Here is a 24,780-nt window from a genome sequence, read left to right as displayed (position 1 = left end):
TATATAACGAATATAAATATTATTTGAAACTTATCAGACAAAAGCGTCTGTAGTCCAACGATTAGGATAATTGCCTTCCAAGCAATAGACCCGGGTTCGACCCCGGCAGACGCAAATTATTTTTTTAAATTTCGTTCTGATTACAAAATTTTCTTTTCCCCCACAAATGACACCAAATATTATTTTCTCTCCACCTTTGTTGCTTCATTCTATTTGGTCTGTCCTGATACATTAAAGTGCTTTTACCCTTTCAGTTTTATAAATCTTGTATCCTTCGTTTGTTTCTACTTTCTACATTGACGTATCAAATATTATGTACCTGTCTGTCTCTTTAACATACATAAATAATCACACTCATTAACATACAACATCTCTCGCACCAAATATCATTAGACAAGAGGAGCACCAGAAAAGAATGGCATGTGTTTCTGTTCCAATCCAACTCCATCACGATCAAGACCTTGCTTGATACGCCCCAAACACCTTGCATACAAAACTTGCTCGGAAACAACACGCAATCTTATCCTCTGATATTCCTCAAGACCCAAATTTAGATTCTCAGGTCCACATTCCCCCAAGCACTTGCCTAGCACTTCCGCATCAAGAACCGACATGTTTGTGCTTCTCAGACCATGAGGGGTCGTGGGATGAGCTGCGTCTCCAACCAGCACGACATTCCCCCAGAAGATCCTCTCTAGAGGGTCACAGTCGTAGATAACATTAAGGAAAGGCTCTTTAGTTTCTTTCATGAGTCTCGCTAGCTCGGGGATCCAGATGGTGTCTGCTTCTTGATGCATCTTGTTGATCATTTCTTGGCTTACTTTTAGCGTAACAGAGTTGCTCTGATATTGTAAGGTCATAAAGAAAAAACGACATGAAAAACATTCTAATAGAAAGAAAGAAAAAAGAGAGAAAGGAGTTAGTATTAACCTTAAGCTCAGGCTCTGGTTGATTAACATACCAAATCCAGTTAAGTTTCTTGTTACTAAGCTCGTAGAACACGCTATGAGTATCCCTAGCGAGATCAAAATACACGCATTTCCCAAGATCTGGATACTCCCTCTTGATTCCAGAAACCGTCTCCGAGTTCTCATCCCCTGAGAAATCAAAAACACCTCTCCAAGCGCAGTAACCAGAGTACCTTCACATTAACAAAAACCAAAAACATCAACCCCACAAAAAAATAAAAAAATAAAGATCACACTTTTATTACAAACCTCAGTTTAAGGTTCGGCAAGAACGTTTTCCGAATGGAAGAGAGACACCCATCTGCTGCAACGAGCAAGTCTCCATGAATCTCAATAGTTTCTTGAGTCTCCATAACTAAAGTCTCCACCTTTACAGTCGATTCATCCTGTGACATGGTGAAAGACAGAAACTTATGTCCCCAAAGGAACATGGTTGGATCCAATGCGTTGAACAGAAGACCGTGGATGTCTGACCAATAAGCTGCTCGAAAATCAAAACTCTCGTCTCTTGTCAAAACTCGCGTCACTTTCTTCTCACTATCTGTTCCCTGATTCTATAAACCCAAAGGTTAAAACAATACTCTGATAGTTGCAATTTGATTTATTGTTTACCTGATCAATGGAGAGAGGTAAGGTGGTTTCGTCTAAGAGGTGTGGATGAGGGAGCCATGATTTGATGATTGTGCGAGCTTGAGGGTCGAGTCCGAGTCCAGCACCGGTAGGGCTCCGAGCTGGAGGTTCGGAAGATTTCTCGAGGACCAGTACATCCCAGCCTGCTAACGTGAGCGAGTGTGCGCACGATACGCCTGCTATACTTCCTCCTACGATGATCGCTTTCATCTTCTTAATCTTCCCCATGTCATTAACTTTCTTCTTTCGGATAGTCCTGCTTCACTAATGTTAAGGATTGAACCTTCTAACCGAAGCAGAAGGTTATAACAAAATGGGCTTAGTATAGGCCCACGTATTTTCTAGGCTCAATCTCACCAACTTCCGTCGCTAATGCTATCGATTGAGCCCTCTGGGTGATACCGAAGGTAACAACTAAGTGGGCTTACTCGAGGCCCAATGGTAAAGCTTGCCTTTCGATCTTTCTTTCTTTGTCGAAGACGACGAATCGATCTCTCCTTTTTTTATCTCGCAGTTCTAGATTGTTCGTTCGTGTAGAGAGGAAGACGGCGATGGGAACTGGGCGTGAAGCCAGCGTGTCGCTAGATGGAGTCAGAGACAAAAACGTGATGCAGCTTAAGAAACTCAACACTGTTCTCTTCCCGGTTCGCTACAACGACAAGTACTACGCCGATGCGATTGCATCCGGCGAATTCACTAAGCTTGGTTCGTCTTCTTTACTTGGGGAATGTGATTTTGATTCAGATCGGATTGCGTTGATAGGAAAAAGTTAGTTGCTTTGGGGATTTATGAACTGTTCTGTGATTAGGCTTTGTTGAAAAGTTAGAAGATTCTATAAATAGATCTCATTGCTATTCGATCTGCTTCTGTTACCGTTGACCAAATTTAGTTGCGTCTCTTGTTTTTTTTTATTTAAAAAAGACTCATGTTTTAGCCTTGTTTTCGTGTTTCAATGCCAATGTGCACAGATGATGTTTCTTGTTTGCTCGTAAGTAAAGTGTTATCTGTGACCTTTATAAGAAGAACAATCAAGTGAATGTTTCTATGTCCTAGCTGTGTAATTGTTAATGGATCCATTTTTGGTCGCTCTTTGAAGAACGTTTTCTGAGTCTCATGCTTATTGATTGCATTTTTTTTTTGTACCCACTAGTCCTTAATCATATGCAACTTGAATTGCACGAGACAGTTTGTTAGCTGATATCTTGTAGAATATGCAAATACTGTTAACATCTTAAATTCGACACACACTAGTTAACAATATATTTTGACTGTGTTGTACTCTGGGTTGCATTGTTTTCTCCAATTTGTGATACATGAAAAATCCCTCGATGTTTTTTTAAAGGGTGCATTTTTGTTTCCTCAGCTTATTACAGTGACATATGTGTCGGAGCTATTGCTTGTCGGCTGGAGAAGAAAGAAGGCGGGGCCATGAGAGTGTATATAATGACACTTGGTGTTCTTGCACCATACCGCGGCATTGGCATTGGTGAGTCATTAATCTGCTATGCCTAACTTGAATCTTTACACCAAGAAAAAAAAAACAGGAATATTATGTAAAGCTTGCGTGATTTCGTAATTCTCCTTTTTATTGATCTATGCTACATTAAACTTGTTTTTTTCGTTTGCAGGTTCAAAGCTATTGAATCATGTTCTTGACATATGCACCAAGCAAAACATATCTGAAATATACTTGCACGTTCAGACAAACAACGAAGATGCGATCAAGTTCTACAAGAAGTTTGGGTTTGAGATCACAGATACCATACAAGACTACTACATCAACATAGAGCCAAGAGACTGTTATGTTGTCACCAAGTCCTTTGCTCAGTCTGAAGCCAGCAAATGATGACAATACACCACTTAGGGAAAGCCATTCTTTCCCTGTTTGTTTGTTCATTGAAGAATCTATTCTTAATGTTATGTTTTTGTTTCCTGAGTTTTGCTTGTTTTTTTTGATGACCTCAAAGTTATAGATTCATGGTTGTCTAGTAAACCCTTGGTTTTGGACCTCTTAGTCGAGGAAGTTTCAAATTTCAACATTGCAGCTCAGTCTTTATACTCACTTTATGGTGTTTTTAATCTCAACGCCCATGTTTGAACAAATGAGATGATACTATACTGAATATCGATAAACACTATTGTGATTAAATAACTATGTTGAACAACAGAGACAAAAGCGTCTGTAGTCCAACGGTTAGGATAATTGCCTTCCAAGCAATAGACCCGGGTTCGACTCCCGGCAGACGCATATTTTTGCCCTCCTGCGTTGTGTCTTCCACGCTGACGTCTGTCTATAATTTTCAAAACTGAAACTCATTTTCTTTTGCTCTGCACGTTCAAAGCTTTTGGTATGTGCTCCAAGGAAAGCATGTTTGAGGATTGAGGTATACTTGCACGTTCACAAAAACAACTAAGAGGCGACCTGGTTCTACAAAACTATTTTATGTATATGCTGTCAATCTGAAGCCAACAACCGATGACAATACGTGACTTGAGGAAAGCCATTTTTCCCCAGTTTGGTTCAAATCAAGTCTATTCTTAATGTTATGATGACGCGTATGCTTCCGAGTTTTGCTTGTTTTGATGACCTTGACGTTTCTTATTGATCCCAAAGCTAGAGATTCCTAGTTATATATTTCGATGTTTCTCTATATCTAGTAACCCCTTGGTTTTAAACCTATTGATTGGTGAATTTTTTAACTTTGCTACTACTAAGTAGATTTTGAGGTCTCATATCTAAAAGCATTGGTTTATCAATAAGGCCGTCTTTCACTATGTTAGAAGAAGAAAAAGTAAAGCGGAGTATTTATGTGTATCGCTTTTGGCTTGCGTGCCACTTATTTACACTGAAAACAGGAAACTGGGTACAGCTAGAATCATAAAACGGCACGATTGTCTATTAAGTCTCCGTTTTCAACGGATTGATTCGCCCCCACTCGAGCTAACGTCGCCGCTCTCTTTCTCACTCACTCCACCGATTGATCGATGCGGCGATCCCGTTCAGTCGCCCAAGTTTTCTCCGACGCTGCAATCTCTAACGCCACCACTACTTGTGCTCCCTTCGTCGCCATGTCTAGTCGTCCTCTGGTAAACTTCCCAACATCCCATTTTCTCTTTATGCGATTTCACCTTTTTAAGCTTAACGGAAGGTTGCTTTTCCCCTGACGAAGCAGTACAGAGGTGGGCGAGCGAGAGGCCGAGGCCGAGGTCGAGGCGGGAGAAGCTTCTCCGATCGTCCGTACAACGACGCGGGAGGACACCAGTTCGTCACCGGAGACTCGCATTTCCAGTCAGTCCACGACGCCAATCTCGAGTTCCGCCACGGAAACAGAGGAGGCTCCTCCTCCTCGAGTCTCGATCCTCGTCGTTTCAACCACGCGCAGCAACCGCCGTTCAATCAGAACTACCAGCTTCGGCCTCCGCCTCCTCAAGTTCAGTGGCGACCTAATCATCCGCCGTCTGGTCAGAGCTATTCAGCTTGCCCTCCCCCTCCGTTTTATCAAAACCAGATGTCTCGGCCGCCTCCGCAGCGTAGCTTCCGTCAACGCCCACGGTCTAAACCCTCTGATTTCCGGGAATGGGAATACGCCAAAACGGCGCCGTCTCCTGGGTCTGGTAACTTCTGCTTAATAACAATTTGACTATCTTTTGTCACGTCACTTTACTTACTATGCTTTAGTATTTAGATATGTATTGTTTTCCTGCAGAAAAGTTTGTTGTACTATCGTATAACATCTTGGCAGATTACCTTGCGAATGATCACTGGAGAAATCTTTACTTTCACATACCGAGGAATGTGTTGAGTTGGGGATGGAGGAAGAACAAGATTGTGTTCGAGCTTGGCCTATGGTCTGCTGATATAATGTGCCTCCAGGTTATATAGTTTCTTCTTGCAACTGTTTATGTATGAGAGAGAGACTACAAAGTTTTTCTCTTTTTCATCATATGTATCGTAATCTAATCTAATATATCACTTTGAATATATCAGGAAGTTGATAAGTTTCAGGACTTAGAGGAAGAGTTAAAGCACCGGGGATATAGTGGCATCTGGAAGGTACCTATAAGTTCTTTATTTGTTTGAACAAAAAAAACCTTTTTGGGGCTATCTATCTTTCTTTAGAAATGTCATCATCCGCATTGATTATTTTTGTTAATTCTGTTTAAAGATGACAGTCCTGACTGAGTTTGACTCTCTTGGACTAGATTTTAAATGGTATGTGTCAAAGGTTTGAGAATGAGGTTTTAAATGTGAGGATAACTCTACTTTGCACAAAACTGTAGATGCGGACGGGTAATGCTGTTGACGGTTGTGCAATATTTTGGCGATCAAATAGGTTTGATTTCCCTTATCCTTCCTCGTATGCTTCATTATGGAATTTGGTTTGTGTTTTCTCATTGTCATTGTATTAGGTTCAAGTTGGTTCAGGAGGAAAGCATCCAGTTCAATCAGCTTGGTCTCAGAGATAATGTTGCTCAGATATGTGTGCTTGAGGTAATATGGATACCTTATGTTGATAGTGACTTCCATACCTTTCGCTTCTTTTCCCCTAAATTGAAAACTTTACTCATGTAGGCGCTGCTGAATTCGCATACCAAAGAAAATGAGGCCTCTCCATCTGAAAGGTAACCTAATGATATCTGTAAATGTAACTATCATATTATTTTATGGATGGATAATTGCCATTTAAAGGCGGCTGATTTTTTTCCAGTCTTCATGGGGTTTTCGTTATGGAATATATACTTTATGGCTGGTTTGAAATGAACTGCCATTTACTTTTGCAGCTGTTCCCGCCGGGTTGTCGTTTGTAATATTCACGTGTTATATAATCCTAAAAGAGGAGACTTTAAACTTGGTCAGGTACTTTCCCTAGACAATTCGATACTCTGATTTTACTCTGTCTGGAAGCTATGACCATGTTAATTTTCTGAGAGAATTCGTCCTATCTGTTTAATCATTGTCAGTCACCATCTATCTATTTATCTCTGCTGCATAGGTCAGAACACTCTTAGAGAGAGCTCATGCTGTATCTAAACTCTGGGATGATGCGCCTGTTGTCTTATGTGGGGATTTCAATTGTACACCAAAGGTATAGGACATTCTTACCTTAAATTGGTTGAAATACCGAAAACCACTTGCTTTGAGACATGGATGATAACGTTCTTTTACCTGTTGCAGAGTCATTTGTACAACTTTATTTCGGAGGGCAAGGTAAACGCAATTCCTTCACCTATTGCAACGATATGTACATGGTTCACATTCGATTTTGTGCTGCTCTCTGCAGTTGGATTTGTCTGGTGTGGCCAGAAACAAAGTTTCGGGGCAAGAGTCTGCTGAAATTCGTCCACCACGGCCAGAAATTTATACGAGGTAGCATGAACTCGCCAAGTTCTGGAACATCAGTATGCATTTTGTTGGGCACTTTTACATCCTTTATGTTTATACTAGAATCTAGCAGGTTGCAATCTGCTCTGTTTTTTTATTTACTTTATGTATGATTAATATGCCTTTACAATTTTCTAGGTTTCAGTCCGATAATAAATCGCCACAAGGTCAAGCTCAACCTCAAGATTTGACTGCAAATGCTCGCATGGAGAATAACTCCTACATGGATGTTGGAATATCCCCCTCCATAAGAAACACATCTGAGCTTCCATGTGGTGAAACAGTTCTTGCTGGTCACAAAGCCACCTCCAGCTCCGTAAGAGTATTACCAGGCGAGGATCTGGCCTCAGGTTGTAATCTAGGAGGACAAAACAGACAACCTGATGACGCTGGGGATCTCTCGCTAGCTGAAGGTCTCTCTTCAGTAACCTTATCAGATCCAGAACCTCCACAGAGTTTCAATGCTAAAGACGATTCGAGAGAAAAACTTTCTGCAAGTTCTGTTATATCAGAGACAGAGCATTTTCCTGAAGAAATTGGGTTCAATACTCAAAATGATTCATCTAGTCTCTCCACCAAGGTTGACACTTCAGCCGAGATGAAACTAGATGACTTAACACTGGACGAAGCGGCTGTACTTGCGCAAGAAGAAGAAGGTATAGGTGAAGATGGGGAAACTTTTTTAGCTAAGCTACACGATAATAATGAAGACTTGAGTAAAACAGGGGAACTTGTGAATGATATTTCCCGTGAATCGGGTTCTGAAGCTATGCATTATGGGAAAGTCACTTATAATCCAGCCTCTTGGACCCCGATGGAGATAGCAGCCGCAACAGGTGACCCAGGAAGAAGTACGGTTGAACACGCTCTGGAGCTTAAAAGCACTTACTCGGAAATCGAGGTATTGTGATATATCATCATCCCCTACGCTTTTGTTCTGTCACTCGTATATTCTTGAGAAATTAAGGTTTCTAAGATGTTGGTTATTGGTTTTGTTAGGGTAAAGCGAACACAAGAGATGAAAACGGAGAACCTGTAGTAACCAGTTATCACAGATGTTTCATGGGGACAGTTGACTACATATGGTAATAAATAGTATTCGAACCCAAATGAAAACCATTGTTGACAGGCCTTTGAGATTATATTACACTGTCATGAATTTTGGTGTTTAATGGATTTTTATTGCTGGTTTGGGGGCTAGGCGGTCGGAAGGACTCCAAACGGTGCGTGTGCTTGCTCCAATACCGAAACAAGCAATGCAGTGGACACCAGGCTTCCCAACTCCAGTAAAATCCCATGCATGATCTTGAAAAATTTATTAACTTTTTAACTACATATATTTTGATTGGTTATGAACTTTTTTTGCATTCTCTGGTTTGTTACAGAAATGGGGGAGCGATCACATTGCATTGGTTTCAGAGTTGGCCTTCTGCAGCATCAAGAGTGGGCCTAAAAGCTGAATATCAAACATGTTGTTACCTCTTAATCTAAGCAAGTGTTCCGAGGAAGAAGAGTAGAGTTTTCTGTCTCAACATTTTAAAATAAGCTCAATAATCATCTCCCTTCATTTATTACCTAAATACTTTATGGGTGATTTGTTGTCTGGATATTAAAAGTAAGCTTAACAAGTTGTAGAACATGAAAATTTGTTTTTCAAGGGTTGTGGATCGAATAAGGCCCAGCAAAAAAACTAATGGGCTTTTCCAAAGCCGATATATCTTCAGGCCTCAATGCAAACTCAAATGTTCTTCTTCTTCGTCTTCCCCTTCTCAGCATTGTGCGTTGGGATTGGCATGATGATTGTGTAGAATCCCTTGTATGTTCTTTTTCAAATTTTATCGTCTGGTCCGACTTCAATTCAAGAAGCTTGTTTCTCTTCATGGGTTCGGCTTCGATTGGTTATCAATCCGGAATCTCAGCTCGATTTGACAGGAATCTTAATCTGAGGTCAGATGCTACCCTCTCCTCGCTTCCATGTAAAGTTGATTTTTCCAGAAAGAGCTTCTTGTCAGCTGCAACCTCCACTCACAACAAGGTTAAGAGACCCGTCTGATCATTTTTCTCTTAATCTCTCACAAAAGTGCCAAGGTCTCATGCAAGTCCGTATCTTGCTTCACATTCTCGTTGATGTAATCTACTAAAGTATCTTTTGATATCCAGGAATGTTCAAATCGAGCTCGGGTATGTTCTTTGCCAAATACTGATGAGAAACTCGAGACGCCAATACTAGACAGCATTGAGACTCCATCGCAGTTGAAGAATTTGACTGTAAAGGTAAAGTCTTGATGTGCTTATGCTATATTATTGATGAGGTTCATGACAGATGGTTTCTTTTTTTTGTAGGAGTTGAAGCACTTAGCTGATGAGATCCGTACTGAGCTTCTCTCTGTACTGTGGAAGACCCGAAAGTCTGTGAAACCTAGCTTGGCTGCCATAGAGCTTACCCTTGCTCTGCATTATGTGTTCCGTGCCCCCGTTGACAAGATACTGTGGGATGCTGTTGAACAAGTAAGGTCCATGTTTTGAGATTCAGGCCACTGAGGAACTGATTTTCTTGTGGTGGTAATAGATTGTTTTTTCTCCTTTGTAGACATATGCACATAAAGTATTGACCAGACGTTGGTCTTCGATACCATCAAGACAAAACAATGGTGTTTCTGGTGTCACTTCTCGATTGGAGAGTGAATACGATTCTTTTGGGACCGGCCATGGCTGCAACAGTATTTCTGCTGGGCTCGGTAAATCTTTCTATCACCCTTTGTTAGTTTATTACCTTCTTTCTTTGCTGATGGATTCTAGTTACGATTTGGTGGTGCTGAACGTTTAGTTTCTGCTTCTTAGGCTTAGCAGTCGCTCGTGATATAAAAGGGAAGAGGGACCGGGTTGTTGCTGTGATAGACAGTGTGACAATCACTGCAGGTCAAGCATATGAGGCGATGAGCAATGCTGGTTACTTGGACTCTAATATGATTGTTATCCTAAATGATAACCGTCACTCTCTGCATCCAAATATGGCGGATGGATCCAAGGCATCCATCAGTGCACTATCTAGCTTCATGAGCAAAATCCAATCTAGCCAAATTTTTCGGAAATTCAGAGAACTAGCCAAAGTATGCTTTCTCCAGACTCTCTTTATGAACCTTAGCTTCTTTAGAGTGACTGGAGATTAGTGTTCAACAATTAGTATTATTGATTATTTGTTTTTGCTATGGATAATGGCAGGCTATGACAAAGAAAATCGGAAAGGGGATGTATGAATGGGCAGCCAAAGTGGATGAGTATGCACGTGGTATGGTGGGACCAACAGGATCAACCCTCTTTGAAGAACTTGGTTTGTACTACATTGGTCCCGTTGATGGACACAACATTGAAGATTTAGTTTGTGTTCTCCGAGAAGTAGCTTCTCTAGATTCCATGGGTCCTGTGTTGGTCCATGTGATCACAGAGGAAAAGCGAGATGCAGAAACCGCAAGCATCATAGTGAAAGGTATATCTCCCTCTCTGCTTATATTAGTTTCTGGACAGTGTATGCTTATCCAAATCTTGACTCTATTAACTTTTGTGTTTCAGATAGACGCACTTACAGTGATTGCTTTGTTGAGGCTTTGGTGATGGAAGCCGAAAAGGATAGAGATATTGTAGTAGTCCACGCAGGAATAGAGATGGATCCATCGCTTGTTACGTTTCAGGAGAGGTTTCCAGAGAGGTTTTTCAATGTCGGTCTGGCTGAACAGCACGCTGTCACATTCTCTGCTGGTCTTTCTTCTGGAGGTCTCAAGCCCTTTTGCATTATTCCCTCTGCTTTTCTACAAAGAGCTTATGATCAGGTTTCACTTCTCTCTCTCTCTCGCATTCTAAAAACTTTTTTAATTAAAGCAAAGGGTAATAGTGTGTTTTGATCGTTTGATTTAGGTGGTGCATGATGTAGACAGGCAGAGAAAGGCGGTGAGATTTGTTATTACAAGCGCAGGGCTTGTTGGATCCGATGGTCCTGTGCAGTGTGGAGCTTTTGACATAGCTTTTATGTCATGCTTACCGAACATGATAGCCATGGCTCCAGCTAATGAGGATGAGCTTGTGAATATGGTTGCAACTGCAGCTAACGTCACTGACCGCCCGGTTTGTTTCCGGTTCCCCAGAGGCGCCATCGTCAACAAGAATTACCTCGTCCCCACAGGAGTACCAGTTGAAGTAAGTTCTAATCTAATTTTCAAATCTTCTCCAAAAACAGGCCATGCTGACACAAGAACCTGTTTTATTATATTAGAATAGATCGGAAGAGGAAGAGTTCTATTAGAAGGTCAAAAGGTGGCGTTGCTCGGGTATGGAGCCATGGTTCAGAACTGTATTAATGCTCACTCGCTTCTCTCCAAGCTCGGTTTGAACGTGACAGTAGCTGATGCAAGATTCTGCAAACCCCTGGACATTAAGCTCGTGCGTGATCTTTGTCAAAACCACAAGTTCCTTATTACTGTAGAAGAAGGCTGTGTTGGAGGGTTTGGATCCCATGTGGCTCAGTTCATAGCCCTTGATGGCCAGCTCGATGGGAAAATCAAGGTACACACAAACACAACAAACTAATCTTGTGTTGTCTTTTAATAGGCTTGGGTTATAACTTCTCTTGTGTGGACTAACCAATGGCAGTGGAGACCGATTGTGTTACCGGATGGGTACATAGAAGAAGCGTCGCCTAACGAGCAGCTTGCGCTTGCGGGGCTAACGGGACATCACATAGCAGCAACAGCTCTGAGTCTATTGGGTCGAACTCGTGAAGCACTGCTCCTCATGAGCTAACCTTGGCTGCCAGAAGATTAGAGACTTAATGGAGGCATCACACATTATATGGCTTTCCTTTTTTACCTCTTCAGGAGTGAATGGTGAGTGTAATATTAAGTTTCAAAAGTTTTTTAAAAAACTGTAAATATATATACATTCTGAATTCAATAATCTTTTTGGAAGAAGAGCTTAAAACAATCTGATGTGTATGTTGTAAGTAGTAACTGTCTAGAGGTGAAGATCTAGGGGTAACGGGTGATCAAATAATGCATTCCTTATGATTACTAAATTTTTTTACCATTTACGAGGAATTATTTTTCCTTTGCATTCTTTCTCGTTCTTTTTATTTTAAAGCAATATAGAACAAATTTGTTTTTTACTAAAATTGATGAGAAATCATTTTTTTTATTCATCTAATATTATTCCTCTGTACTTTTTTCTTATACATTCCTAATATTAATCTAATGGTCACTGGTTAGACTTTTAGTGAACAAAAGAAAAAAAAATTCTGCATTAATTAAAACTTCAAAATAGCTTTAGTCTTCTTTATTTTTGGCAAAACTTTGATCTTTTTCACATGAAAAATTAATTTCGCATTTCAAATTAAATAGACATAAAATTCAATGCGGTTTGGTTTTCAGATATCTATTTTTGATTTGTTGTCACTTGAGAAATATAGACAGGTATGTACTATGAGGTGTTTACATGTCCCAAATCTGGGTAACAACAAAAAATAGAACAACGTGTATTTATTTTCGCACTCCGAGAGATTAAATAAATAAAAGCTTTTTAAATAATTACTGTAACCAGTAAAAGAGAATCCTTTATGTTCCTCTCTTCTCGATCTTCTCTCACGTTCGCCTCTCTCTGGATCATTTCCTCCCAAAAGGAAGTTTCTTTTGATCTGAACCGTCTCGTGTCGCTTCGTTTCTAAATGTAAGTTTTCTCCTTTACGTTGTGTCCTTTCTCAAACTCGATCGGATTATAAAAGTAAAACAAATCTGTTGTAGAAACTTCACTTTGATTTCTCGCTTAGGAATCGAACCCAGGATCGTTGCATCTAATAGGAACCTTAATTATTCAATTTCACGACGAAAGATTGATGCTTTTTTTTTTCGTCTCTGTTACCTCACAGATGGAAATAGAAACGGAACATCATACAACAGTCTCTGTCGATGACAACGACAGCCTCGTACCACAGCCCAGCTCATCAAAGGGAAGCCTTTTAGAAGACATCTCCCTCACTGGCCAAGCTATCAATCATCATCCAGAGCTATCTACTGCAAGCCAAGTTCTGATCAAAGTAGAATTGGATTTTGCCTTCGTCTCCGAGAAGCTGGTGAATCTCAGTCTTCTCACTATGCAACTCGGCTCCAGGGAACACGACTTCGAGTCTTTTGCTTCTCACAACAAAGAAGAAGAAGATGATGATTTGGCTGAGAAGGCGTTAGAGTTCGATCTCTTGTCTTCGTTTCTCAACTCAGAGGTTAAAGAAGTCGAGTCTCTCGTTGGTTTCCTCCAGAACGAGATTCAAAACGCTCGTGTCACGATGATATCTCCGTTTCAAGATGATGATGGAGATTTGGAGGGGAAGTTTCATGACGCTGAGCAGTCTTTATACCAGTTAATGGACCAAGTGGTGGAGATGAAGAAGCAATCTAATAGCTTTCACAAGTTATCTCCTGGTTCAGATGAACTTGGAAGCTGTAAGTTAACTAAAATTTGTCTGGACCATTTCTGTGGGGCGGTATAATTATAAAAAAAAACATTCTTGCTATAAAATTCTCATATTTCATATGTTCTGTTTAGGGTCTGGAGGGGTTGCTGCAGAATCACAAACAGATGGAGAGTTTGGTGATCTGAGCGCTAAGATCAAGATGCAAACAGCTGATCAGCAGAGAAACGTTTTGAGGATGCTTGAGAAGTCTTTAGCCAAGGAGATGGAGCTCGAGAAGAAGCTAAGCGAGTCAAGAAATGCTGAATACCAGCTAGAGATTAAACTCTATTCCTCCGAGCAGGACGTTCTCTACATGGAGGAAGTAATCGAAGACGCGTATTCTCGGTGGCTCGAGGCGGAGAACTCCTCCGAAGTTTTCAAGGGGATGCTAAAGGAGATGTCTGGGAAGCTTCAGATTCTCAAGTTCAGTCTAAGCGGCTCTTTTAAAAGGGAAACCAACTTGAAGTCCGAGCTCGTTGATAAGGAGTCTGCTTTGCACAAGCTTGATAGCAGCAACGGGAGGCTCGGGGACTTTCTCATGGCGCAGACGGAAGGGTTGAAGGAGAGTTTGAGAGAAGCTGAGGAGAAACTGATTCTGTTGAGCACTGAGAATTCTACATTGAGTGAAAAAGTTAGCTCTCTTGAGGAACAGCTCAATGACGCAACGGATCTCAACGAAGATCTGAAAGAGAAGTTAGCAAGGGCTGAGGAAGCAGAATCCGAATGCCGGAAGATGGAAGACGAGTTGGGGAGTTTCAGAGCGAAAGGGTACACTCCGGAGAAGTTGGAGTCCCTTGAGAAACACTTGAGGGACTTGGATCATCAGCTGGAGCTTGCGGTTGCAGCCGTTGAAGCGAGCAAAGAGAAGCAGAGTTTGTTGTACTCTACTGTCTCTGACATGGAGGATGTGATCGAGGATCTGAAATCGAAAGTCTCCAAGGCTGAGAACAGGGCTGACTATACTGAAGAGAAGCTGATCACTGTGTCTGAGTCGAACGCAGATCTCAACGAAGAGCTGAAGTTCTGTAGAGGGAGATTGAAAGAAGCGGAGAGGTATTTACAGCAAGCTGAGGAAAGAAAGTTGCAGACCGCTAAAGATATCGCGCAGCATAACAAGATCATGAAGAAACTGGTCTTGCAACTTGCTTCTGAACGAGAACGCCTTCATAAACAGGTATCAAGACATTACAACAACTTTTTCATCATCTTCATAGTATAGGCTTAGATGCAGTTTGACTTTTTTTTTCTGCAGATAAATAACTTGTCAAGAGAGAACCGTGTGTTGATGGTGAAGTTGAAGAAGGTTGGACAGACAGGTTTTACGGAGAGTGAAAACATTTCACCAAAGTCTGACCAGAGTTCTCTTCCTTGTTATCAAGAAAGTAAACTTCAAGCCACCGTCACTTCACTAACTGATCAAGAGGTAAATCAATTCTTACCTGCTAAAAATCTGTATCTGCTATTGACTATGTTCTTTTAAAGACTTTATGTTTGTTACCGTTTTGTAGGAGGAAGAAGAAACAGAGTCTGCTTCAGATATTGGAAGTGTAAGGAGATTAGATGCCGGAGGTCTTGGGTTCAAGCACATTCTCTTTGCAATCTTGGTCATCTTCATGTCTTCAATGGCTTACCTAATGTCGCAGCAAAACATCCAAGAGTCTTTTTAACCTTTTCATAGTCTCATAAGCTCTAGTTTTGTTTTTTTTTTCCTCTCTTTGCAATAATTTACAATGTCAGAATATATATTCTAGTTTTTTTTTTGTGTGCCTAATATAACTTTTTCAGATTAATACCTGTGACAGGCTTTAGTTTTGTTATCATCCCTCTTTGTCATAGTTTAACTTGACAGATTATATTTTGTTTTTTTTCTGCGTGGCTAATCTCTATTACGTAAACTCTGCTGGAACAATAACAAAACATGCTTCTTTGTTTTTATTCATCTTCAATGTCGAGTAAACCCTCAACTCTTTTAATCAGATATTAAGTACCTCTACACATTACAGAATTAAGAACATCCGCAACTTGTTGCATTAACGGTCGTTTCTTCCGGTCAACCACGGTGCATATTCGGACGAGTGTGCCCATATTTGTGGCTGCATTCACAGGATAGTCACTCCCAAGTCTGGGGTCAATTAATTCCGTAAACAAGAACGATGAAGTTCTTAAGCGGTTCAGCTTTATTAGTATCTCTTTTGAACCAGTAAAGAGTTCAAGCAAGATTACACCAAATATGTATACATCGGTCTCCATTCCCAAAATATCTACATAAATTACACAAAATCTGTCTTAAGATTTTGAACAATAAAGACTAATCAGAATTATCAAACCACAAGAGTTAATATTTTGGTCTACCTGCAAACATATTTTCAGGAGACTTGTAGATAGTTCCCGCAAATGTCCAATCTTCTGGCCAACTTTGCTTTTTTGAGTCAAGGTATAACAACTTTGCATTGTATTGCTGATGATATCAAAACTTAAATTATTATACTCATAAGATCATAAAAAAAAACAAGATGAAGAAAAGTGATTACCTCGTCAAGCAGAATGTTATGCATTCTGAGTTCTTGATGTAATGGGCTGTTCTTGATCGAGTGGATAAATGCAACACCTTGTGCTATTCCAGTGGCTATCTTAACTCGTGTTCCCCACGGTAGTGCCTCCTCTTCTGCTTCAGAGAAAAACATGAAACTGTATGTTAATCAAGCACAAGTACATTTACTACCTATGGTTATGAACACATTTAGAAGATATATTAACTTTGGTAAACGTGATGCTCCAAGCTTTCTTTTTGCAAGTACTCGAAAACCAAGAGTGATCTGTTATCTTCACAACAGTAACCCAAGAGTTTGACCAAGTTGGGATGAGAAATCTGTCCTAGAGACTCAGCTTCTTCCTGCAACTCATAGATTTTTTTTTTTTTTTTTTTTGCCAATCATGTACTTAATAAGTAGTTGGCAAAAAAAAAAAAAAAGTACTTAATAAGTGCACAACACGTATAAAAGAAAATGGACAGACTTTGCTTATCTTCCAATCTTCTAGACTCTTTTGACTATATACAAGACCTTCCATGACAGAAACAGGAAGTTTTGATGTGGTCTCATTGATGTAACCCTTGTAGAATTTTTGAACATAGGTATCCTCCCCTTCTACGACCCTCTCTATTTTGAATTCATTTGTTGCTTTCTTCAGTTCCTCGACACTGAAGATTCTGAGATTCTCGACTTCTTCTTCCTCTTTTCATATATATACACACACACACGTTTAAAATTGAATCACATATTTAGAGATTTAATATATGTAAACAACAGTAAAAAGAGAGATGTACCCAACAAAGGAGTATTGATGAGAGGCGAAGTATGTTTTTGTTTACAAGATTTTAAACCGTTTCCCATTTGTTGAGGGTAATCTGTAGATTTTGTAGTTTTCATATTCTTTAACACATTATTTTGGGGTGTTTATAAAGAGGTAAAGAAAAACAAGCTACCAGCCTACCACACTATGCTTATCCATTTTAATTAATAACTACACTTTGACACAAACTCTATTTGCTCATTTAGGCAAGAGAAAGAAAAATAAGCAACCACACTATATGATCTATTTTCAAGTAATAATGCTGAGACTCACGTGAACGATAACAAAAACGCGTTTACTCCATTTTAATATGTTCTTGACTTATTGCCTGTCGTTTTCATTTTCTTGAGGAAAGATCAAACAGTCACGGAATCAAGTCCAAGCCCTTCTACTGCCTCATCTGATATATATATTTTTCAGAAAGAAAAATAACAAACCATATTTATTAGCATATACTTTCAAGTTTTTGTATAAATTATTTTGCAAAATCGTAAATCGGTTAACCATATTTTAGCATATGCTACGAATCTCTTTTAAGAGAGTTTACAACTGAAAAACTAAAATCATATATAGTTTTTTTTGAACAACAACTAAACTCATATCTATATACTAATGAATCTCCGCAATATGATCCAGAACATCCAAAACTTGTTGCATGGACGGTCGTGTTTGCCTGTCCTCGGTGCATCTTTGGATGAGTGTGCCCATCTGCATCACTGCAGTCACAGGATAATCACCCTCAAGCCGAGGATCGATTACTTCGTTAAACAAGAAAAGTCTAGTCCTAATATCTAAGCTTTCATCCTCCAATTTTTTTGAACCATCTCTCAAAGCAATTAAAGGCGGAAGCAAGGCTCTATCTTTCAAACCAGTAAAAAGTTCAAGCAAGATCATACCAAATGTGAAAACATCGGAATCCATTTCAAAACGGCCTACATACATTACACAATTGTCTTAGAAAAAATGAAATTATTGATCAGAATCATTAAAACAAGAGTTAAGATTTTGGTGCACCTGTCCATAGCCATTCGGGAGACATGTATTCAATTCCGCTAACAACTGTCAATTCATTTTCCAGACATTTTAGGTCTGTTTCAAGGTAAAACAGTTTTGCATTGTATTCCTGATGAGATCCAAACTCAATTATTAGTTTCTAAGACAATAAACAAAAATAAGATTTTAAAAAAAAAAATGTTATAAAAATAACCTCGTCAAGCATAATGTTATGCATTCTGAGTTCGAAATATAGCAAGGAGTTGTTGATTGAGTGGAGAAAAGCAACACCTTGTGCTATCCCAATGGCTATCTTAACCCGTGTTGCCCATGACAAGACCTCATTTTCTGTTGAGGGGAACATCAAACGTGAAGTTATTTATAAAGCAAAACTATATATGCCGATTTATAGAATTTATGCATTGATTAGAAGAGATCTTAACTTCCGTGAATGTAATGATCCAAAGTTCCTTTGTGCAAGCATTCAAACACCAATAGTGATTTTTTATCTTCACAACAGTAACCCAAAAATTTGACCAAGTTTGGATGAGAATGTTTTCCTAGAGACTTCACCTCTTCCTGCAAACTCATGTACTTTAGTAAGTACACAACACCTATAGAAACAAGTGTAAACAATGGACAATCTTTGCTTACCTTCCACGCTTCTATAGCCTCTAAACTATCTTGAACACATTCCATGACAGAAACAGAGATTCTAGTTTTAGTTCTTGATGTGGTGTCATCGATGGAGCCCTTGTAGAATGTTCGAACTGAGCCATCCTCGCCCTTTACGACCCTGTCTTTTTTGAAGTTCTTCGTTGCTTTTTTCAATTCTGTGACGCTGAAGACTTTGAGAGGATCTTCTATGAGAGGCTTTAGAACATTTCCCATTGTTGATGGAGATGATGTTAATCTGTAAATTTTTGGTTTCAAGATTTTAACACATCTTATCTATGTTTTTATAAGAGGTCGAAAAATAATAATCAATAATTATAGAAAAATTGGCTGGACTGCCTAAGGATTCAATCAACACGCTACGGTGAGTCAACTTCTCACTTAGGCAAAAAGAAAGGAGAACAAGAAAACTTAAATATTAACTAGGATTATATCCACGTATGGCAAATATGGGGGAAAATGATGAGATCTACGTAAATAATAACAGAAACGCGTTTTGTTCATTTTTAGTTAGTTATTGACTTATGGGACCCCTACTAGGTTGAGAATGTGATGTTGATGTTGATTTTTTTGGGGGAAAGATCTACAGATGAAAAACGTATAAACACACCTAACTTTTGCCTACAACTCTTAGTTTTTCTGCGCACCATATACATAAGTACAAATGTAATTAAAAGATACATATAGTTGCATGAAAATGTTCCATCGGAACTATTAAGAGCAGCACCATCGGTTAGTTTCTTAAAAAGAAGTTCTTAAAATAAAAAAAATAATAATAGTTAACTTCAATAATTAAAATTTAAATTTAAAGAAAACAATTGAATTATTTAGATAGAAAAGCAACAAAGAAGAAAAGCAATCTGTAGTGAGAGTGGATTAACAAAAATGCTTTGAAATTTGGATGTATAATAGAAACTCGAGTAAAGGAAAGGAGGATGCAACGTATTGTTTCTTCTGCTTTTCCACACTGGTCGGCAATATCAAATTATGAACATCATAGACTTGGTAGACTATGGGTTGTTTGGAGTCAGGAGGTTCATGTTACTCCGTGTTTTAAGAGTTATCAGTTAATAACTGTTTCAGTTTTACTGGATGGCATGACAGAGGAGTTCTTATGTTCTTTTGTCTATGCCTCTAATTTCTCTGAGGATAGAAGGGAGTTATGGAATGATTTGAAGGATTCACCAAGACTCGACTATGTTTAAAGATAAGCCATGGATAGTTGTCGGCGATTTTAATGAGATTTTGGAGCTGGATGAGCATTTGGGGCATAGTACCGCGACGGTTACTACAGGTATGCGTGAATTCCAAGAGGCTATACACCACTGTCGGTTCTTGGACATGAAAGCTCATGGTCCAAAGCTCACCTGGAGTAACAAGAGAAATGATGAGCTTATTCAAAGGAAGTTGGATAGAACCTTGGTTAATGACATCTGGATTTCAAAGTTCCCTCAAACTTACTGTGTCTTCGAAGCTGGTGGTTGTTCTGACCATCTTCGGTGCAGAATACAGCTCACATCAGAGACACTGAAACCTAAACGGCCTTTCAAGTTCATTAATGTCACTACAGAATCCCCAGATTTCCTCCCTTTGGTTGAGAAGTTTTGGGAATCCACTGCCCCTTTATTCAGCTCAACTTCTGCTCTGCACCGACTATCAAAGAAGCTAAAGGAGCTCAAACCATCTTTAAGAGAGCTAAGCAGGAAACAAGTGGGTGATATCACTAAGAAGACGAAAGAAGCTTACAAAACCTTGTGCACTTGCCAGCTAAATGCATTGACAAAACCCTCTCCGTTGGTATTAGATGAGGAGGCACGGGCCTGTGAGAGATGGAATTTACTGTCTAGTATTGAGGAAAAAGTCCTAAGCCAGAAAGCAAAGGTGCATTGGTTACAAGTAGGGGATGGGAATAATACAACTTTCCATAACTATGCTAAGTGTCGAGCCGTAAAGAATTCTATACGGGAGATTCAAAGAGAGGATGGTAGTATTGCTGATACCCAGGAAGACATTAAGAAAGAGGCTGTCGATTATTTCAATGGTTTCCTTGGGCACGAAGTTGAGAATTATCGTGGGCCAGATGTTGAAGAAATTTAAAAACTCTTGGAGTTTCAGTGTGATGAGGATGATAGAGATGCTTTGTCCAAAGAAGTTACTGAGGAAGAGATCCGAAAGGCCTTATTTTCCATGGCTGGAAACAAGGCACCAGGACCTGATGGATATACATGTGAATTCTTTAAGGCTGCATGGCATATAGTTGGTAAGGACTTTGTGGTGGCTGTTAAAGCTTTTTTCGATACTGGGTTTCTACCAAAAGGAGTGAACTCAACTATTTTGGCTCTCATACCAAAGAAGGAGGAATCTAAAACGATGAAAGACTACAGGCCAATTTCTTGTTGTAATGTTCTATATAAGATCATTTCAAAGCTCATGGTGAACAGACTGAAACCGGTCCTTCCTAAGTTCATTGAGCCAAACCAATCAGCTTTTGTAAATGATCGTCTCCTCATGGAAAATATACTACTTACTTCACTAGTCAAGAGTTACCATAAGAGCACTGTCTCGGCCAGAAGTGCTATTCAGATTGACATATCAAAGGCTTTTGACACAGTACAGTGGCCATTTCTGCTATCCACTCTTGCAGCGCTGGGCATTCCGGAAAAGTTTATTTTATGGGTTGAAAAATGTGTTTCTTTGGCCTCTTTCTCGGTGCAAGTCAATGGAGAGCTTGCCGGATATTTTAATAGCAAAAGGAGAATCAGACAAGGTTGTTCTTTGTCACCATACCTGTTTGTTATTTGTATGCAAGTGTTGTCGAAAATGCTTAACAAAGGTGCTGCAGAAAAGAGATTTGGATACCATCCTTACTGCCAAGGACTTAAGCTTACACATCTCAGCTTTGCAGACGATTTGCTAGTCTTTACTGATGGGAAGCGCCAATCCATTGAAGGTATTATAAATATTTTCAACCATTTTGCTGAGATGTCGGGTCTACATATCAACATGTAAAAGACAACAATCTTTCTCACTGGTGTACAAGATACTGAGAAGCAAGAGCTCCTTGACACTTTTGCTTTCGCCCACGGTGACTTACCAGTGAGATACCTCGGGTTGCCGCTGTTAACTAAACAAATGACTGTAAGAGATTATGCTCCTTTTGATTGAGAAGATCAGAGCTCGTATTGGTTCCTGGACAGCCAGATTTTTTTCTTTCGCCGGTAGACTGCAGCTGATTGGATCTGTTATTCACAGTCTCACAAACTTTTGGATATCAGCATTTAAATTGCCAAGAAAGTGTATTCAAGAGATTGACAGTCTCTGCGCAGCGTTTCTGTGGTCGGGAACTGATCTGAATACAAATAAAGCAAAAGTTAGTTGGAAGGATTGCTGTAGGCCAAAAGAAGAAGGAGGCTTGGGACTGCGGTCTCTTGAGGAAGCAAACCAGGTCTCTTGTCTGAAGTTGGTATGGCGTATCCTATCTTCAAAAAATTCTCTTTGGGTGAAATGGGTGAGACGTTATCTAATCCGCAAGGGATCTTTCTGGACAGTAAAAGATAGTAGTTCTCTTGGCTCGTGGATGTGGAAGAAGCTACTCAAGTGCAGAGAAGTTGCTGCTGTATTTCGAAGATGAAAGTTCAGAATGGCATGTCAATGTCTTTCTGGTTTGATGACTGGTCAGAACTAGGATGTCTAATGGATAAAACAGGAGCTGGTGGACCTATGAATATGGGTATTCGACTCCATGATACAGTTGCTACAGTAATCCAAAAGCACAAGAGAAGAAGACACCGAGTGGAGCTTTATAATCTCATCGAGCTACAGTAATTCAATTTTTTTTCTTTTTTTTTTAATTCTTAGAAACTCCCTAGAATCTAGGGTTGGAGTTGCTCTAATATTTTAATTCATAGCCAACATTCGTCTATGCTTTTAAAATATTAATATGTAAAATTATTTGATTTAGCACTAGTAGAAATTTTGGCTATAAACCACAAAATAGTTATGAAATGAGAAACATGGCAATTCATATCTGAACCGTGACAGAAAAGCCACAAATTTTCTACGAAACAAAACGTGGCTAAAAATAGTTCCGACTTTTCCATAAATATTTTGTTGCAACATGATTATGAATATATTAGTATATATTTTAGTTTTGTGGTGTGGCTAATCTTAATTACAGAAAATTTGCTAGAAGGGGTAAAAACATGCTTCTTTGTTTTTAATTATCTTCATTTTCAAATATTAGGTATCTCTATGCATTAATACTGAATTACAATAGAATTCAGAACATCCAAAACTTGCTGCATTGACGGTCGTTTCTTCCAGTTATCCTTGGTGCATCTTTGGATGAGTTTGCCCATCTTTGTGGCTGCATTCACAGGATAATGGGTCCAAAGTCTGGGGTCAATTATTTCCATAAACAACGAAGGTCTAGTTCTTAAGCGTTTCAGATATATTGATATCTCTTTCGAACCAGTAAAGAGTTCAAGCAAGATGACACCAAATGTGTATACATCCGTCTCCATTCCCAAAGTAGCTACATATTTTTGCACAATTGTCTTAAGATTTAAACAATGAAAGGTTAATCAGAATTATAAATACAGAAGTTAAGATTATGTTGTACCTGCTTCTAGATATTCAGGAGACATGTATATAGTTCCCACAAATGTCCAACCAATTGGCCAAAATTGCTTTTTTGAGTCAAGGTACAACAATTTTGCATTGTATTGCTGATGAGATCAAAACATAGGTTTTAACTTCTGAGATCATAAACAAACAAAAACAAGATGAAAAAAAGCGATTACCTCGTCAAGCATAATGTTATGCACCCTGAGTTCTTGATGTAATGGGCTGTTCTTGATCGAGTGGAGGAATGCAACACCTTGTGCTATTCCGATGGCTATTTTAACCCGTGTGTCCCATGACAATGCCTCCTCTTCTGTTGAGAGAAACATGAAACTGTATGTAAAGTACAAGTATATAATAGCCTATCTATTTATAGAATGGTCACATTTAGAAGAGATCTTAGCTTTCGAAAATGTAATGCTCCAAACTTTCCTTGCCTAAGTATTCGAAAACCAAGAGTGATCTGTTATCTTCACAGCAGTAACCCAAGAGTTTGACCAAGTTGGGATGAAAAATCTCTCCTAGAGACTCAGCTTCTTCCTGCGATACATAGATTTTTTTTTGCCAACCATGTACTTAATAAGTGCACAACACGTATAAAAGAAAATGGACATACTTTGCTTATTTTCCACTCTTCTAGACCATGTGGAGTATGTAGAAGACCTTCCATGACAGAAACAGCGATTCTCGTTTTAGTTCTTGATGGTGCAGATGTGGTCTGATTGATGTTACCCTTGTAGAATGTTTGAACATAGGTATCCTCCCCTTCTACGACCATCTCTTTTTTGAATTTTTTCGTTGCTTTCTTCAATTCCTTGACGCTGAAGACTCTCAGATTCTCGTTTTCTGCCTCCTCTTCCCATATATATACATTTAAATTTAAATCACTTGTTTTATGTATGTAAACAAAAGTACAATGTTAATTTAAAAAAGAGAGAAGTACCTAACAAAGGAGTATTGATGAGAGGCTCGTAAAGATACGAAGGATGTTGTTGTTTACAAGGCTTTAAACCGTTTCCCATTGTTAAGGGCGATGGTTTGATCTGTAGATTTTGATTTCATATCTTGAACACATCTTCTTTTGGAGTCTTATAATAAAGAGGTCGAGAAAGCATTCAACACTTTTGCTCACTTAGACAAGACAAAGAAAAACAAGCAACCATAGTACTAATTACGAGTATATCCATTTAAGTAACAATGCTGAGACTTACGTAAACAATAGCAAAAACGCGTTTACTACATTTTTAATACGTTTTTGACTTATTGCCTTGTTTGTGAGAAATAAATGTCGTTTTGATTTTTCTGAGTAAAGAACGGTCACAAATTCGAGTCAAAGCCTTTAAACTTTAAAGCTAGGCTGCCTCTACGGCCTCATATATTTCAGAAAAGAAAAAAAAAAGAACAAAACATTCTTTCAAATAGCATATACTCTCAGTTTCGTATAAATTATTTTACAAGATCGTTCGTGAATAAGTAAAAATGCAAACGTAATTTCCAAGCTTAAACAAAGTCAGACTCTTAAATGGGTGGGATGGGGCTAGGCCAGGCTATATCAGTATGCATATCATTCATGTTTTAGGTAAATACAATATTATATGTTTACATATTACATATTACTATCATTTGACTATTGGGTTTTCTTTTTCCTTGTGGAATATTCACCT

General features: G+C 39.1%; 8 protein-coding genes and 1 non-coding gene across 13 annotated transcripts; 5 read left to right on the top strand and 4 right to left on the bottom strand.

The window, feature by feature from the left end:
- Positions 1 to 254: 254 nt before the first annotated feature.
- Positions 255 to 1,855, bottom strand: LOC106391319 (6-hydroxynicotinate 3-monooxygenase). 2 transcript variants are annotated; one of them, XM_048769286.1, is made up of 4 exons: positions 1,581 to 1,855; positions 1,218 to 1,516; positions 931 to 1,141; positions 255 to 842 (listed from the first exon to the last, which is right to left on the bottom strand). In XM_048769286.1, exons 1-4 carry the CDS (start codon positions 1,824 to 1,826, stop codon positions 390 to 392), a joined length of 1,209 nt encoding a protein of 402 aa, XP_048625243.1. In that variant the 5' UTR covers positions 1,827 to 1,855; the 3' UTR covers positions 255 to 389. The 2 variants fall into 2 exon arrangements, with proteins under 2 accessions (XP_048625243.1, XP_013687392.1); XM_013831938.3 differs by having other exon boundaries at positions 1,218 to 1,522; positions 1,581 to 1,854.
- A 191-nt stretch (positions 1,856 to 2,046) lies between these two features.
- LOC106391318 (N-alpha-acetyltransferase 50) lies at positions 2,047 to 3,647 on the top strand. The gene is made up of 3 exons (XM_013831937.3): positions 2,047 to 2,303; positions 2,962 to 3,084; positions 3,227 to 3,647. The coding sequence occupies exons 1-3, from the start codon at positions 2,150 to 2,152 to the stop codon at positions 3,442 to 3,444; spliced, it is 495 nt and encodes a 164-aa protein (XP_013687391.1). The 5' UTR covers positions 2,047 to 2,149; the 3' UTR covers positions 3,445 to 3,647.
- Positions 3,648 to 3,774: 127 nt separating this feature from the next.
- On the top strand, positions 3,775 to 3,846 carry TRNAG-UCC. The gene has a single exon. It is a non-coding gene; the product is annotated as a tRNA-Gly (tRNA).
- A 625-nt stretch (positions 3,847 to 4,471) lies between these two features.
- LOC106391317 (carbon catabolite repressor protein 4 homolog 6) lies at positions 4,472 to 8,698 on the top strand. Of its 2 annotated transcripts, none has more exons than XM_013831936.3 (15): positions 4,472 to 4,685; positions 4,772 to 5,213; positions 5,306 to 5,472; positions 5,587 to 5,652; positions 5,880 to 5,932; positions 6,009 to 6,090; positions 6,172 to 6,221; positions 6,381 to 6,456; positions 6,593 to 6,685; positions 6,775 to 6,807; positions 6,881 to 6,966; positions 7,120 to 7,882; positions 7,981 to 8,066; positions 8,183 to 8,267; positions 8,367 to 8,698. In XM_013831936.3, exons 1-15 carry the CDS (start codon positions 4,584 to 4,586, stop codon positions 8,439 to 8,441), a joined length of 2,259 nt encoding a protein of 752 aa, XP_013687390.1. In that variant the 5' UTR covers positions 4,472 to 4,583; the 3' UTR covers positions 8,442 to 8,698. The 2 variants fall into 2 exon arrangements, with proteins under 2 accessions (XP_013687390.1, XP_013687389.1); XM_013831935.3 differs by having other exon boundaries at positions 4,534 to 4,685; positions 4,769 to 5,213.
- On the top strand, positions 8,675 to 12,086 carry LOC106391316 (1-deoxy-D-xylulose-5-phosphate synthase, chloroplastic). Of its 2 annotated transcripts, XM_013831933.3 has the most exons (10): positions 8,675 to 9,016; positions 9,142 to 9,255; positions 9,325 to 9,489; positions 9,572 to 9,719; positions 9,823 to 10,091; positions 10,204 to 10,468; positions 10,552 to 10,808; positions 10,894 to 11,172; positions 11,254 to 11,538; positions 11,626 to 12,086. In XM_013831933.3, exons 1-10 carry the CDS (start codon positions 8,675 to 8,677, stop codon positions 11,773 to 11,775), a joined length of 2,274 nt encoding a protein of 757 aa, XP_013687387.2. In that variant the 3' UTR covers positions 11,776 to 12,086. The 2 variants fall into 2 exon arrangements, with proteins under 2 accessions (XP_013687387.2, XP_013687388.2); XM_013831934.3 differs by lacking the exon at positions 11,626 to 12,086 and having other exon boundaries at positions 11,249 to 11,424.
- A 447-nt stretch (positions 12,087 to 12,533) lies between these two features.
- LOC106391313 (WPP domain-interacting tail-anchored protein 1) lies at positions 12,534 to 15,327 on the top strand. The gene is made up of 5 exons (XM_013831929.3): positions 12,534 to 12,693; positions 12,893 to 13,463; positions 13,567 to 14,648; positions 14,727 to 14,897; positions 14,983 to 15,327. Exons 2-5 carry the CDS (start codon positions 12,893 to 12,895, stop codon positions 15,139 to 15,141), a joined length of 1,983 nt encoding a protein of 660 aa, XP_013687383.1. The 5' UTR covers positions 12,534 to 12,693; the 3' UTR covers positions 15,142 to 15,327.
- Positions 15,328 to 15,383: 56 nt separating this feature from the next.
- Positions 15,384 to 17,138, bottom strand: LOC125593140 (putative inactive serine/threonine-protein kinase At5g11400). The gene is made up of 6 exons (XM_048769287.1): positions 16,800 to 17,138; positions 16,490 to 16,707; positions 16,232 to 16,367; positions 16,006 to 16,139; positions 15,827 to 15,932; positions 15,384 to 15,735 (listed from the first exon to the last, which is right to left on the bottom strand). The coding sequence occupies exons 1-6, from the start codon at positions 16,900 to 16,902 to the stop codon at positions 15,455 to 15,457; spliced, it is 978 nt and encodes a 325-aa protein (XP_048625244.1). The 5' UTR covers positions 16,903 to 17,138; the 3' UTR covers positions 15,384 to 15,454.
- A 165-nt stretch (positions 17,139 to 17,303) lies between these two features.
- Positions 17,304 to 18,828, bottom strand: LOC106391315 (putative inactive serine/threonine-protein kinase At5g11400). Of its 2 annotated transcripts, XM_013831932.3 has the most exons (6): positions 18,473 to 18,828; positions 18,262 to 18,397; positions 18,033 to 18,166; positions 17,840 to 17,948; positions 17,722 to 17,757; positions 17,304 to 17,541 (listed from the first exon to the last, which is right to left on the bottom strand). In XM_013831932.3, exons 1-6 carry the CDS (start codon positions 18,707 to 18,709, stop codon positions 17,435 to 17,437), a joined length of 759 nt encoding a protein of 252 aa, XP_013687386.1. In that variant the 5' UTR covers positions 18,710 to 18,828; the 3' UTR covers positions 17,304 to 17,434. The 2 variants fall into 2 exon arrangements, with proteins under 2 accessions (XP_013687386.1, XP_022555864.1); XM_022700143.2 differs by having other exon boundaries at positions 17,304 to 17,757; positions 18,473 to 18,825.
- Positions 18,829 to 21,948: 3,120 nt separating this feature from the next.
- On the bottom strand, positions 21,949 to 24,167 carry LOC106395658 (putative inactive serine/threonine-protein kinase At5g11400). The gene is made up of 6 exons (XM_013836051.3): positions 24,060 to 24,167; positions 23,733 to 23,971; positions 23,521 to 23,656; positions 23,296 to 23,429; positions 23,115 to 23,220; positions 21,949 to 23,027 (listed from the first exon to the last, which is right to left on the bottom strand). Exons 1-6 carry the CDS (start codon positions 24,136 to 24,138, stop codon positions 22,750 to 22,752), a joined length of 972 nt encoding a protein of 323 aa, XP_013691505.1. The 5' UTR covers positions 24,139 to 24,167; the 3' UTR covers positions 21,949 to 22,749.
- Between the last annotated feature and the right edge of the window lie 613 nt (positions 24,168 to 24,780).

This window comes from Brassica napus, chromosome C9, assembly GCF_020379485.1.
Source record: "Brassica napus cultivar Da-Ae chromosome C9, Da-Ae, whole genome shotgun sequence".
NCBI lineage: Eukaryota > Viridiplantae > Streptophyta > Magnoliopsida > Brassicales > Brassicaceae > Brassica > Brassica napus.
This window is presented reverse-complemented; position numbering and strand designations above follow the sequence as displayed.